Raw genomic sequence first — 13765 nt, forward strand, 5'->3', positions numbered from 1 at the left:
TCTACCTGAGTATCTGCTGATTAGCTAGTTTCATCTGAAACTGACCTAACTGTTTCCATGATGGCCCAGTAATCAGTAATCAGGCCTATTGTTTTCTGGCTGCACCTCCCTCATCACTGTTAAGTACCTGATTAGTTGCAGTTTTCCTCACTGCATTGAATTACTCAATTCAGTGCAGTGAGGAAAACTGCAAAGAACGGTACATAGGTGAGACTAAACAGCCGCTTCACAAAAGACTTTATCAGCACAGACGACACGCTAACTCGGGATTACAGAGCGCCGTGCGTTTGCATCTAAAAGCTACAAACCGCACATTTGAAGACAGCGAGGTGAAGATTCTAAGTAGAGAGAAGAGTTGGTTTGAAAGAGGAGTCAAAGAAGCCATTTTTGTGGAAAAAGAAAACCCCTCTTTGAACAGAAATGGTGGTCTGAGATTCAATCTGCCCAAAGTCTATCACAGTGTATTAACACCGTGGTCAAGCCAATCACATGCTAATCAGGTACTTAACAGTGATGAGGGAGGTGCAGCCAGAAAACAATAGGCCTGATTACTGATTACTGGGCCATCATGGAAACTATTAGGTCAGTTTCAGGTGAAACTAGCTAATCAACAGATACTCAGGTAGACTCCTCCCTGAGGGCGGGGCTTATGTAACACAGAGTAGCTTAAATTTCTGAGTTCCCGTCCCATTTTTTCACAATTGAGAATGACTTCCGGATGGGAGCCGAAACGTCTTGATTCTGAAAACAGCGTCCAGACGACTACGACTGAAACCTTTTCTACGATAGATCACTCCTGGACGAATGACGGACTACACCGTCTTATTTCCATAAACTTCACTGCTTTATATTCACTGCACTACTGTACATATCCATCAGTATGCTTCTGTTTATAATAATGCCATCTGTATATAAAGTCCATAGCACCACTTGTAAAATGTTTTCATAATACTGCTCTATCCTGACACACACTTTATATCCTGCACTTCTGGTTCGACCTGAACCGCATTTCGTTCCCTCGTACTCGTACATGTGTAAAAAAAAAAAAAAATAAATAATGAACGCACACGAGTGGACTATTCGGGTGTCTACATACTTTTGGCCGTGTAGTGTATCTGACGGCCCTTTTGAGACAGTCACCCACATGATGGCGTAATTAAGAGCACATGTATTTATTAAACAACTGACAAACACACATTTCCGTCACGGCGGCGTCCGTCTCTCGCTCTACTGCTTCTTCTTCACCACGTGAGCACAGTCATATTTGCCTCTGACCACTTTGAGTTTGACCCCGGGCAGGTCCTGCGTCCTCCCGCCCTCCACCAGCACCACGTTGTGCTCCTGCAGGTTGTGCCCCTCCCCGGGGATGAACACCACCGCCTCCTTCCCGTTGGACAGCCGCACCCGAGCGCACTTCCTGTTCGCAGAGTTGGGCTTCTTGGGCTTTCGGATCATGGTCTTCAGTATCACCGCCTTCAGCTGGGGACGGCCGAACGTGGCGCCGACAGATTTAGGAGGCGGTTTGGGCTTCCCCTGGCGGTGCATCTGGTTGAGGGTGGCCATCGTCCTGGAGAGGATGGGACCTGTCCAGGCAGAGGCATGCTGGGATGCTGCAGAGAGGGACACGTCCTTTACACGTTAAACATTTGGGGGGGGGGGGTCTGCACCCGAAGGAGCCTCTTTGAAAGTGTGCAGGTGTGTAAACTTACCTTGAAACAGTGATGTCAGCACTGGTCTCAGGCTCCACAACGAAGACATTCCTGAATGAAACCAGGGGAGATTATGAAGCTCAGGTAAACTTCATCACCTTCTGGTTTAACTGTACAAGTCAGAGAACTTCACAACACCTGTGAGTTACTGACTGAGATGCTCAGACATCATTTATTTAACTTTGTGTGACTACGAAACTGCAAAAATCCCCACAGGGTTTCCAAGAGTTTGGAACAAACTGTTTAGGATCAAGTAAGGCATCAATAAGTAAAGACATTGATTTAATAGGACTATAATGTGTCTGATAGGCCCCCGAAATACACAGAAACCTACAAAAACACACATCAGCTCACACCATCCCCACTGCGATACATTCTGTTGACTTTTGCACCAAACTCTGTTTAAAACCTGCCTAACTTTTCTGGACTGTACCCATGCTGGTGGAACACAACTAAAGAACCAATTCGGCACGATGATCCGCTGTCCACATCGGTGATACGGTGTTTAAATTATAACATGACCTGAATTAAGATGTTCTGGATGTGACACATGCATGCCGAAGTAAAAGGTGACCCCTGATGATTTTTATAATGTCTCTCAAGTGTGCTCGGTTACTTGTCTTCGGCTTTCTGATAAGCGAGCAGGTGTGAAATGACAGTTTTGTGAATGGAGTCTGGTGTCACCTTCGTTCCACTAATAGAAACTTAACCAAACGGGGATGCTGCAGGCTACAGCTTGTATGTAGCTTTTATTAAACTTAACGAAAAGTTAAAAGAACACGTCAGTGCGTGCTAATGCTAACTTGTGCTTGTGCTCAGCGTTTCATTCAACATGGCTAATAGCTAACGTAGCTAACTGACAGAACACAACACAGAGATTATCTGAACCTTTTTCGCTCCACATACCGGCTCAGAGAATCCCGGACCAACCGTCAGGCTATCAGAGAATATCCGGTTGGATAAAACGGAATTTATAATTCGTTAATTTGAAGATATTTATCGCATTTTGACCGAAAAACCACCCAAGGACTTCACATCATAGCGTGAGCAACATGAACTCCTGTGTCCCGGAAGTAATTCATTTCCGAGCTTCCGGATTTCGTCTCCCACCAAAATAAGAGACGTGCATTTAATTAAAAGTAATATTGGCACATTTTTAAAGCTGGTACTGAATCATTTAAACACTTTTTTTTATGGTTTTACTTGATCCTGCATTCACGGATCCAATGCAGCGATAATATTCCTAGAATCTTAATGCAGGTTGATTATCTTGTAAACAACAGGGTGAATGCTGGTAAACACTTTCTGATGATTTACCTTCTGCGTCATTTTTAATTATGATCCAAATGTCTTAACTCCTCATATGATACTATTCTAAATAGCTTAAGAGTTCTACTATAGTATACAGGAGGAAAACGACTCTTCCTCCAACGCACAGTGACCAAAAACCACTTTTTCCCCCAGTCGCTACTAAACAGGGACACTTCAAACACAGTCAGTTGTTATTCAAGTAATGAATTAAATACACAATAATAATATAAACAATAATAATAATCATGCAGGTACAGCAGATTCACCCCCTCCCTCCCTACCTCGTCCACAGTATTTTGTGTTGAGTTTAATTTATTTCAGTTAAATTTTAAAAAGAGGAACCTTCACGAGCATCTTCTCACAGGCTAAATGAGGCGATTCTCCTCGCAGCATTGCAAGCTCGCAAACATAACTAAACCTTTGTTGAAATATCTTCTAGCTAAATTTCACGAGGGACCCGTAACAGGGAACCACGACTGGAACGGCTGTCCCAGTTTGGTCTAAAGTTTGGATTAACATGAATATGAATACGTGCAAAAACATTTACACGACCGTAAACTTTCTCTGAAACATTTAAAAATTCATTTTCTAAAATCTAAATAAAAGACACATCAGCAGAAATAATAATCAAACAAAGTCATTCCTTAGAAATGTGCTTTCAGTAGCCCGCTCCCCCCGCGCTCATTCCACAGCGTCCTCGAGTATATTGTCATTTCTTCTGTTTCATTTCTTACGATTCACATCGTATTTGATTTGTTTTGGCTACAGAGGCTCAAACTAACTAATCTGTGACCATAAATTCATTATTTGTGGCTCAAATTAATGCACACTGCAAACTACGTCAACAATGTGTTTAATGTTTTGTTAATTCGTCCTCACAAACTGATCTGAGAGCATGAATGAAGTTTCAAGAGCACAGATTAGTGTTATTAGTGTTCATAAGTGATTTGCCATCAGTGCAGTTTCTCCACCAGAGGACCCCAACCAGCCAGTCCTCTTCCTGCACGCGTTTCCTCTTGCAAAACCGAAAAGTACCGTTGATAGAGCATGAATCTACAGTTTACAGATACGGCAGCAGAACACGTCTGATGTCCTGCATCAGCGTCACCTGTATCAGATCACAACACGGTCACATGGAGACGTTTTCAAAAGGTCACAACTGGTTTGGGCTCCAACGCTCTCTGATCTTTAGCACCCTGCGTTGGCAGCTGTGAGCCGTTTCTATGTTTTTAGTTGGTCTTTAATAGTTTAATAGTTAATGTGTTTGTTGGTTTGGACGGCCGTCACATTCAGGGATCTATTGGCTGTTTGTGTCTCACCCCAAACAGATAAACTGATATCACCGTATACGTAGTAATAAATAAAGTGTAAAAAAGGAATAAGAGGCTGTGCACATGGGGGACTTCAGTCTCCTCCTCTTATTTTATCATTTCACTCTCTGTTGTACGTTTGTTTTAACACTATTTCTGTTTAGAAAGATCAGAATCAGAAATACTTTATTGATCCCCGAGGGGAAACGCTTTCGTTACAGATGCTATATAAGTAGTTATTTTTATTAATTGTACATTTTGGTTCTCTGACTTTACTGTTATTTTCCTGTTTACCAAATAGGAAGTAGTCAGACCCGTTACTGCAGTAAAAGCACTGACACACACTGAAACCCTCTGCTGCAGTGAAAGTGTGAGAGTGTGATCAGGAAAAAGCCCTTAAAGCATTAAAGCAGTGCAGCGTCCCTGTGGCTGCTGTGCTGTTATATATTCTATCATCAGGTTATTATTCCTCGTGCATTAATGTAAAGCAGGATGTTGCTGCTGCAGCTTTTCTCTTATGTTCGATTATGAAAAGGTTTGTTTTACCCGGAAAAATACAAAAACCATTTCAGACACACGAATGAACCTTTGACATTGAAGTTTGACAAAAAAAAAAAAAAAATGGGTTTACCAGAGTTTGCTTCACATGACGAGGACTGCCGTCTCCGTGACGTCAGGTGCTGACGAAGACCGTGAGATGTGGTTGAAAGTCCTCAAAACAATTAGTGAGTGGACCTTGAGTTTTTTTTTTAAAATGTATTATTTTTCTCTTGACCTGCTGGTTTATGATCATTTAATTTAGTTTTCATCCAAACATAGCTCACAAACAGGTCTTTGAAACCTTCAGACTGGCCTCTGACCGCCTGCAGCCTCATCACATTCCTCTTAACGTGGAAAACCTTCTGCGGAGCGTGATTCGGTCAAACACGTCCGCTGTTTTTTGCTGTCACGTTTATAAATGGCTGAACTGAGCAAGACCTCGGAGCAGCTATCAGCCGGGTCCACTGATCACTGATGGCGACGGATAAAATCACCCCGATAAGGATCCATCTGAGCTCCGCTTCCAGTCGAAGGTCCCGTCCTTCACGGCAGATCAGCAGATCTCTATCAGAGAACCACAGTTACACATTAAACGGGGGGGGGGGGGAGAGCTACAGGTGTGCAGGCAGGTGAGGTCTGGCTGAGCTGCAGTCAGTCGGCGTGAAGATGAAGATGAAGCTGGAGCTCTTCCTGCTCGTCACGGCGGTGGTGCGCGCTGCCGGCAAGCCGCCGAGCAAGGCAGCGGAGAGGAAGAAGCTGCTGCTCATCTCGTTCGACGGCTTCAGGTGGGACTACGACCAGGACGTGGACACGCCGAACCTGGACCGGCTGGTAGAGGACGGAGTCAAGGCCAAATACATCACCCCCCCGATGCTGACCATGACCTCCCCGTCCCACTTCACCACCATCACCGGTAACGCAGCACTGCATCATCATCATCTGTTGAAGAGACTACTGACTTCTACAGTTACAGTAATCTGAGCAGAGCTGACATTATTTACGCCAACACTACAGTTGAGCTGCAGTAAGTGGCGGCAGCTGCAGACGGAGTGTAACGCAGAGGGACATTTCTATGGAAGCAGATTACGGCCACAACGATTTGAATATCATAAAACAACTGAATTCTCAATGCTGACGTTTAAATACCGCCGAAATATTCATCTGTGCTTCTCCCGAATGCTCCGGTCTGAACTTCATATCTTGAATTTTTTGGATCAGAATTGAACTTATTTTGAAATTCAATAACGGTTTGAAATTGCACAACTTGAAATTGACTTTCAAAAAAGTGGGAATTAAGACCACATACATTTCAGATCGGTGGTTTTCAAAAAAGGAAAATATCTCAGTGCTGCAAATTCAATGTTTAACTTTAAGAATTCGTTGGTGTTTCATTTTCACAAGTAGGTATTCAGTTGCTACAGTACATAATACATAATAATAGAATAAAATGAACGTGAGAATAGCTCCACTCTGTGCTGATACACTGTATGATGATGGTGCCCAGTGATGCACCACGCATGCTATTTGCTGAACATTACGATTGTCCTTGAACGTAAAACAATAATTAACTTTACATAGTATTATTGTTACTATCTATGAATATATTCTAACAATAGTACAAAGTGCATCTTGCTCAGCCTCTTGTTCTGACTGGACAGCAGATTCGTAAACTGCTTGACTACACGTCGGTAGTTATACAAGTAATCAGATCTGTAGGATATGATAAGAGATATAGATAAGTGGAAAAAACAACACAGCATAAAAGAAGATAAATGACTTAGGTCAAAATATATTGCACTTTGGCAAAAAGGCATATAGTGTGTATCTACAGTAGTAGTACTATATCCGCATGGTTACATACCTGGTGACAAATTACTGACATGTATCCTACATATTCTGTTTGTTGAAGACTTTTTCCGGATTGATGGAAATGTAAGACCTAAACTGTCCGTACAACTTAATCTGATGACCTTCATCATTCATTTTAATAATATCTCTCAAACAGAGGGACTTGACTTTCTGTTAATTTTGAGCTTTTCGTCGGGAGAAGTCTTACTTTGAAATGAAACCCTTCCTGTCTTGTTTCCTGTTTGTTAGGCAGGTGGGTGGAGGATCACGAAGTCGTCCACAACATGATGTTTAACGGCAAGACGAACCTAAAAGTTCCTCACAAACAGACTCTGAGCAGATCAGAGTGGTGGGACAACGGAGTTCTGCCGTTATGGATCACAGCTCAGAACCAGGTGAGTCATCGATCAGGGGAATTGATAACTGACTTAATATTACTGGTCCGAAGGATGAGCTACAGCAGCCAAGATTAATTTTAAAGTGAGGAATGATCATAGTTTAGTTAAGCTTGTCTTAAAACAAGTTTTAAAACTCAACTGAATGAATGACCATAACATGTAGTTTATTCTGACTCAGCCCCACACACACCGTCCTGCTGCCCCAAATACTCACTAGAGCACCACATGTGGATTAATCCGCCGCTGAAAATAGTCCAACAAATGCACTATTTAGGAGGAAGTCAAAAAGTATTGACGGACTAACACATTGTTGGTTTGGCACCTGGGATTTACTGATAAGAAAAATATAGACTAATAATATTTAGCTTGATAGCAATGTTTTGGCCTTAGCAGCTATAATCAATATTATATCAACAAATGATCACATGACTATTTAATGGATGATTACTTAATTGAGGAAGCCAGGTTATCACATTTCTGATGAGTGTAATGACCTGAACAGCATTATTTCTGATTTTTCTTCAGCTGAAAGTTTTTAAAACATCCAACATTAGATGTCAGTTCTTTAAGGACGTCGACTGCTGGTGGTTCTTGATCTTACAGATAAAGAGTTGTGTGTAAACGGCATAGCAGTGAAAAGTAAAAGAAAGTAAAGAAATGTTATGATCATTCAGCCAAGTGGGAGCGCGTAGATACAAAACAGAAGGGGACCTAAGATAGAACCTTGAGGTACTCCGCAGTTGAGAGGGGCAGTAGACGATGTGAAAATACCACGAGCAACTGTCCGTTTGGCAGGTAGGAGATAAACCAATCATGAGCAGTGTCTGCAACTCCTGAAATGTTTCTCAAAAAAGCTTAAAGTGGCTATAATCAATACTTTTACAATACCAATGTGAAAACAATGTGCAAGGTATCTCTGGTAGTAATGAACCTATCATCCGACTCTGCAGTTCTACTCAGCTTTACAGAGTGTTTTAGTGAGCTCATTGTTTATCTGTCCGGCTGCAACTTCACTGTTCTGGTTCCCTCTCAGCGCTCTCATAGTGTTGTTTTCAGAGAAAAAGTTGTAAAAAGCTGCTGAACTTGAGCTGCTCAGCAGCAAACAGCTGACAGACGCAGTCAGAGAGCAGCTGCTGAACATAGCGGAGCATCTAGCTGCTAAAGAGCCAGATGTTTCCCTCAGCAGCTGCTGGAGACCAAACACAGAGCTGACAGAGAGAAGACCGGACTGACGTCCATCAGGAGACACAAACTCGCCTCCTGATGAAGGATCACGTTGCTCCGTGTCAACTTAAATGATGGTAATCTGTCGTGTGTTTACAGCTCATTTCCTTTCTGTTTCTTGTGGTTTCAGGGTCTGAAAACTGCGTCCTTCCACTACCCGGGAGGTGGAGCCAACTACAGCGGCCAGGCTGTCAACCGAGCTCTGGTGGAGGAGTCTGGCCACCCGGACGACAATGAGACAGAGTGGCGTCAGAACATCGACAAGGTGATCAGCTGGTTCTCCGACGAAGACTTCCACCTGGTGACGCTGTACTACGGCGAGCCAGACAACGTGGGCCACGCCAAGGGGCCGGACCACCCGGACAGGAAGAAGATCATCCAGCAGATTGACCGCACCATCGGTTACCTGAGGGAGGCCATCAGTCGCAATCACCTGACCGACAGCCTGAACGTCATCATCACCTCCGACCACGGCATGACCACTGTGAAGAAGCGACCGCAGGTGGACGAGATCATCCTCAACAAATACCTGAACTTACTCAAGCTCACCAGCTTTGAGATCCTCGACTACGGCGGGTTCGGCATCCTGACGCCGCGGCCGGGGATGGAGCAGAAGGTATTCGACGCTCTGTCCAACGCGCCCAATCTGACGGTCTACAAGAAAAACGAGCTTCCTGAGAGCTTCCATCTCGCCAAAAGTGAGCGGTTGCCTCCCATAGTCATCATCGCAGATCTGGGATTCAACCTGAACTCTGTGAGTTTCCTGGAGTTTAGCCTAAAACCTCACTTAGCAGATCAGGTTTTCACCTTTCACATTTTCAGATGTTGGTTTAGTCTTCACCCACAGTTTGATTCTCTGATAAAGAATGTTTCCCAGACCGGACTCCGGAGACACTGCGGTACATGATCGAGGTCCTAACCTCAAGGCGCCCTTTCGGTTTGATTCTCTGACAAAATACCAAACAAAAGCCACAACACAAACACAGCGTGATGCTTAATGGGTGAATGATGACAACAAATTAAAAAAATCCAATTCAAAATGTTGCCGGTTTTATTCAGAAAAGAAAACGTTGTCACGACTCAAACCACTTGAACACCAGCACTCTGAACTCAACCTTACATGTCGAATAAAACCTTTACAGCTCCATCTGAAGGCGGCATCAGTCGTAGATCAGCAGCACTACAAGCGACTGTCAGTGAGGTCAGAGGTCAAAGCAGCCACAAAACAAAAAGGAAGAGGAAACTGAAGAAGACTGACACTGGACATTTTCTAATTCTGTTCCTTCATCTGTTTGTTCCCACCAGAGATTAATCGTCTACGTCAACAAAGGCGATCACGGCTTCCATAACGGAGAGATGGACATGAAGACCATCTTCAGGGCCTTCGGACCAGACTTCAAGAAGAACTTCCTGTCCGAGCCATTCGACAGCATCCACATCTACCCGCTGATGTGTAAACTGCTGCAGATCGAACCGGCGCCGCACAACGGGTCGCTGACTGTAACCGAGAACCTGCTGCAGCACAGCGGTGAGTCTGACTCTCAGCTGCTGTTAATACAGACAAGGTGTCCTCAGAACACCTCGTTCAAAATCACACAGACATCCATCCATCCATCCATCCATTTTCTACCGCTTGGTCCCGTTAGGGGTCGCGGGTGACTGGAGCCTATCCCAGTGACTTTGGGCCTTAGGCAGGGTACACCCTGGACAGTGGCCAACTCGTCGCAGGGCTAACACAGACACAGACAAGGACAGACAACCATTCACTCTCACATTCATTCAATACGGGCAATTTTAGAGTTATCAATTAACCTACACATGCACGTCTTTGGACGGTGGGAGGAAGCCGGAGAACCCGGAGAGAACCCACGGTAACACGGGGAGGACATGCAGACTCCACCCAGAGAGATCGTGTGATGTTGGTCTGGTCCGGGAATCGATCCCACGAACCCACGATCTCCTTATTGGGAGGCTCTGCCACCGTGCACCCCACACAGACATTTGTAATAAATTATTAAAAATCAGACCTACATCATCACCTTACTCAACTGTATGTCATGCTGGTCCATTTGTCTAGACAGAAAGGTAAAAAACAAAAACAGTATTTATTTATCTAATTGTTTTTTTAGCGGCCTTTAAGCCCACAGACTTCCACGGGTTATCCTGCCTTAAATGCATCGTTATTTCATCAAACATTCCTGCCTCTGGTCTTTAGAGACGTGTTACTGATGTGACACCGAATGAGCTACAAAATAAAATATTGCCTATAAACTTTTCAAAACAGTAATATCAATTATAAACCCCTCAAACCAGAGCCAGTAAAAAGTTAGTTTGGAAAGTAACTAAGTACATTTACTCAAGTATTGTACTTAATCACAGTTTTGATGTACTTGTGCTACTTGAGTATTTCCATTGTATGCTACTTTATACTTCTACTCCACTACATTTATCTGACAGCTGCAGTTACTGGTTACTTTGCAGATTAAAATATCAAATTAAAAAACATGATAAGATTACAAAATACAATGCATTGTTCAAGATTAAACCAGAGGTTTCAATCGTTTAGTCTTGTGACCTCTCAGTGTCTGGTTGGGGCCCTTTATCATGTTTCAGTCTGAGTTGTAATCAGTTTCACCAAAGAGACATTTCTCCTCTCAACTTCTCACATGGTTTCATTCCAATAACTGTTCAAATGATCAATATTTCACTAAAAATAAACAAAGATTAGAGAAAAGGCCAAAAACTGGAAGTGGAAATGGAAAACTGATTTGTGTATCAGGACTTATTCTTTCCTCTCCCATTAATCATCTCACGACCCTTCAGATTTATCTGGTGACCCTTTGGAGGGGCCCGACCCCTAGGTTGGGAACCACTGGACTAAACTAGTTAACTGTATATAAAGCAGTTAAAACTAGCTAACTGTATTCAAAGCAGTTAAAACTAGCTAACTGTATTCAAAGCAGCTAAAACTAGCTAACTGTGTATAAAGCAGCTAAAACTAGCTAACTGTGTATAAAGCAGCTAAAACTAGCTGTGTATAAAGCAGCTAAAACTAGCTAACTGTGTATAAAGCAGCTAAAACTAGCTAACTGTGTATAAAGCAGCTAAAACTAGCTAACTGTATATAAAGCAGCTAAAACTAGCTAACTGTGTATAAAGCAGCTAAAACTAGCTAACTGTGTATAAAGCAGCTAAAACTAGCTAACTGTGTATAAAGCAGCTAAAACTAGCTAACTATATAAAGCAGCTAAAACTAGCTAACTGTATATAAAGCAGCTAAAACTAGCTAACTGTATATAAAGCAGCTAAAACTAGCTAACTGTGTATAAAGCAGCTAAAACTAGCTAACTGTGTATAAAGCAGCTAAAACTAGCTAACTATATAAAGCAGCTAAAACTAGCTAACTGTATATAAAGCAGCTAAAACTTCACCTTGAGCAGCTACAATAGTAAAATGCTCAGCTAACAAAACTTCATGGGAGCAGTATTTTTTTGTATGCTAACAAATAAATTGCTGTTTATTAACATTGTGGAGGGTTTAAATTATAATATCATGGTCTGTATTCAATATTTATTTTTTCTTGGAATGACAAACTCCAGGAACACGTCTCACTAAGTAGCAACAGCAGTAATCATAGTACTATGAATTAATCATAGTACTCCACGCGGTGCGAGTAAACAGTAAAGCGTCTTGTTTGTTTTCAGGTGGATCACAGAGAGCTCGACTGTCTGTCGCTCTGCTGCTGTCGATGCCGCTCTTCATGTTCACTGTGCTGTAACAGATCCAGGATCAGACCTACGGATCCAGGATCCGCTTCCATCACCTCATCTGAAACATCTGCTTTTATGGGTTTTAAATCTTGTCCACATCCCTGTGCTCCGACTTCACAACAGTATATCTAGGTGAACTATTATGTGTAATATTTATACACAATACTAACTTCATATCGTATGTTATGTTGCTGTGAGTAATTTACTGGTTTATCCTGGTGCAGTCGATGCGTCTGATGAACGTCAGCTGTTAGTGTTTGTGCAGATTTCTGCCTGCAAGAACACAACAAACTGTATGAACCGTCTTAACTGCAGTTTTCCAGCGGCGGTTATATCTTTGTATATTTAAATTTGTTTAAAAGGAAAACAAAGAAAAATGCAGCTTCCTCAGAATAAAAAAAAAAAAAAAAAAAAAAAATCAATAAAATCAGGGTGTATTCCTTGGATCTGTGGATTATCTCGAGTAACCGGGTCATGATTTCTGGAGAGAGACGTTGCTGTTGAGTTTTTTAATGTATTTTTTTAGCGAGTGCATATTTTTAATATAACGGGACTGTATGGCAGACATCTCTCCAGAACTCGGCAGCTCGCACCAAAACAATCCAGATGATAAACAGCTGAGAGGAGAAATATGTGTTTTTGATTTTGGGGTGAACTGTCCCTTTAAGTATAATTTTGAGGTACTTGAGTATTTCCATTTTCAGCTAATTTGTAGTTCTACTACAATTTAGAGGCGAATATTGTACTTTTTACTTGACTACATTTATCTGACTACTGCGTTAAGACTTACTTTGAAGATCAAAGTTTCACACACAAAATATTTGCAAAAATATTGAAAAAATATGATGCATTTTGTATTAATTATAGAGTAATTGTTATGGATTCAACTATTCCACAGTATACGTCATAATCAATTACTATATATCACAATGACGAGTCATTCTGTTGCCTAATGTGTACTTCTACTTCTGAATTTGATAGTTTAACTACATTTTGCTGCTAATACTTTTGTACTAAGATTTTAAATGCAGGACTTTTACTTGTAGTGGAGTAATTTTACCTTGAGGTACAACTACTTTTACTTAAGTAAAAGGATCTGAATACTTCTTCCACAGTTTCAACACGTTGCACCGGAGCTTTTATCAAATGCTATCAAGCGATCGATAAAGTCCAAAGCTTCCAACGTCAGTGTTGCTCAGGAAGCATTTTTGTTGGATTTATGTGTTATGAGTATATATTATATTTTTGTTGTTTTTTTCCCTATATATTACCGCTGCACAGTGAATATTTAGGCTTCAGCAATAAAATGAGAACAGCAAATTAAAAACGTTTGCTTTTATGACTTCTATAATATTCCTCTTGTATTTTGTATTATGTCCGCGGAGACGAGTGTCAGCAGATCTGCTAAGGAAAATGCAAATACATTCATACTTCATGCCAAAGTTATATTGCACAGCATGATATATATATTTACTGCAGTGCTCAAGGTCCACTTACTAACTAGGTCACGTGATGACAGCTGAGTAAACTCCGTCTGCTGAGGAAGATGTGGTTGATTCAAATTAACTTTACTGATAACGGCCTGAGAACAGAAACGTGGTAAATAAAGTGAGGACAATTTTAATTTCATATTTTTAATTTCACTTTTTTTTTTT

The 13765-nt window shown here is 41.8% G+C and overlaps 2 protein-coding genes across 3 annotated transcripts; one reads left to right on the forward strand and one right to left on the reverse strand.

Moving 5' to 3' along the window:
- Nucleotides 1-1156: 1156 nt before the first annotated feature.
- mrps12 (mitochondrial ribosomal protein S12) lies at nucleotides 1157-5230 on the reverse strand. Of its 2 annotated transcripts, none has more exons than XM_044206854.1 (3): nucleotides 4962-5230; nucleotides 1710-1760; nucleotides 1157-1610 (listed from the first exon to the last, which is right to left on the reverse strand). In XM_044206854.1, exons 2-3 carry the CDS (start codon nucleotides 1756-1758, stop codon nucleotides 1228-1230), a joined length of 432 nt encoding a protein of 143 aa, XP_044062789.1. In that variant the 5' UTR covers nucleotides 1759-1760; nucleotides 4962-5230; the 3' UTR covers nucleotides 1157-1227. The 2 variants fall into 2 exon arrangements, with proteins under 2 accessions (XP_044062789.1, XP_044062788.1); XM_044206853.1 differs by lacking the exon at nucleotides 4962-5230 and adding an exon at nucleotides 2616-2800.
- Nucleotides 5231-5490: 260 nt separating this feature from the next.
- On the forward strand, nucleotides 5491-12528 carry zgc:153896 (uncharacterized protein LOC569930 homolog). Its single transcript, XM_044206850.1, has 5 exons — nucleotides 5491-5783; nucleotides 6968-7113; nucleotides 8471-9094; nucleotides 9646-9868; nucleotides 12045-12528. The coding sequence occupies exons 1-5, from the start codon at nucleotides 5537-5539 to the stop codon at nucleotides 12116-12118; spliced, it is 1314 nt and encodes a 437-aa protein (XP_044062785.1). The 5' UTR covers nucleotides 5491-5536; the 3' UTR covers nucleotides 12119-12528.
- The last annotated feature ends 1237 nt before the right edge of the window (nucleotides 12529-13765 follow it).

The sequence above is a fragment of the Siniperca chuatsi genome, linkage group LG9 (assembly GCF_020085105.1).
Source record: "Siniperca chuatsi isolate FFG_IHB_CAS linkage group LG9, ASM2008510v1, whole genome shotgun sequence".
In the NCBI taxonomy this organism is placed as follows: domain Eukaryota; kingdom Metazoa; phylum Chordata; class Actinopteri; order Centrarchiformes; family Sinipercidae; genus Siniperca; species Siniperca chuatsi.

What these genes read in the sequence shown, in the direction of transcription:
- zgc:153896 (XM_044206850.1), top strand. Translation starts at nt 5,537, where the DNA reads ATGAAGATGAAGCTGGAGCTCTTCCTGCTCGTCACGGCGGTGGTGCGC. An exon ending in CCACTTCACCACCATCACCG is followed by an intron (nt 5,784 to 6,967) that starts GTAACGCAGCAC and finishes CCTGTTTGTTAG; the next exon opens with GCAGGTGGGTGGAGGATCAC. An exon ending in GGATCACAGCTCAGAACCAG is followed by an intron (nt 7,114 to 8,470) that starts GTGAGTCATCGA and finishes TTGTGGTTTCAG; the next exon opens with GGTCTGAAAACTGCGTCCTT.
- mrps12 (XM_044206854.1), bottom strand. Translation starts at nt 1,758, where the DNA reads ATGTCTTCGTTGTGGAGCCTGAGACCAGTGCTGACATCACTGTTTCAA. An exon ending in GCTGACATCACTGTTTCAAG is followed by an intron (nt 1,611 to 1,709) that starts GTAAGTTTACAC and finishes CCCTCTCTGCAG; the next exon opens with CATCCCAGCATGCCTCTGCC.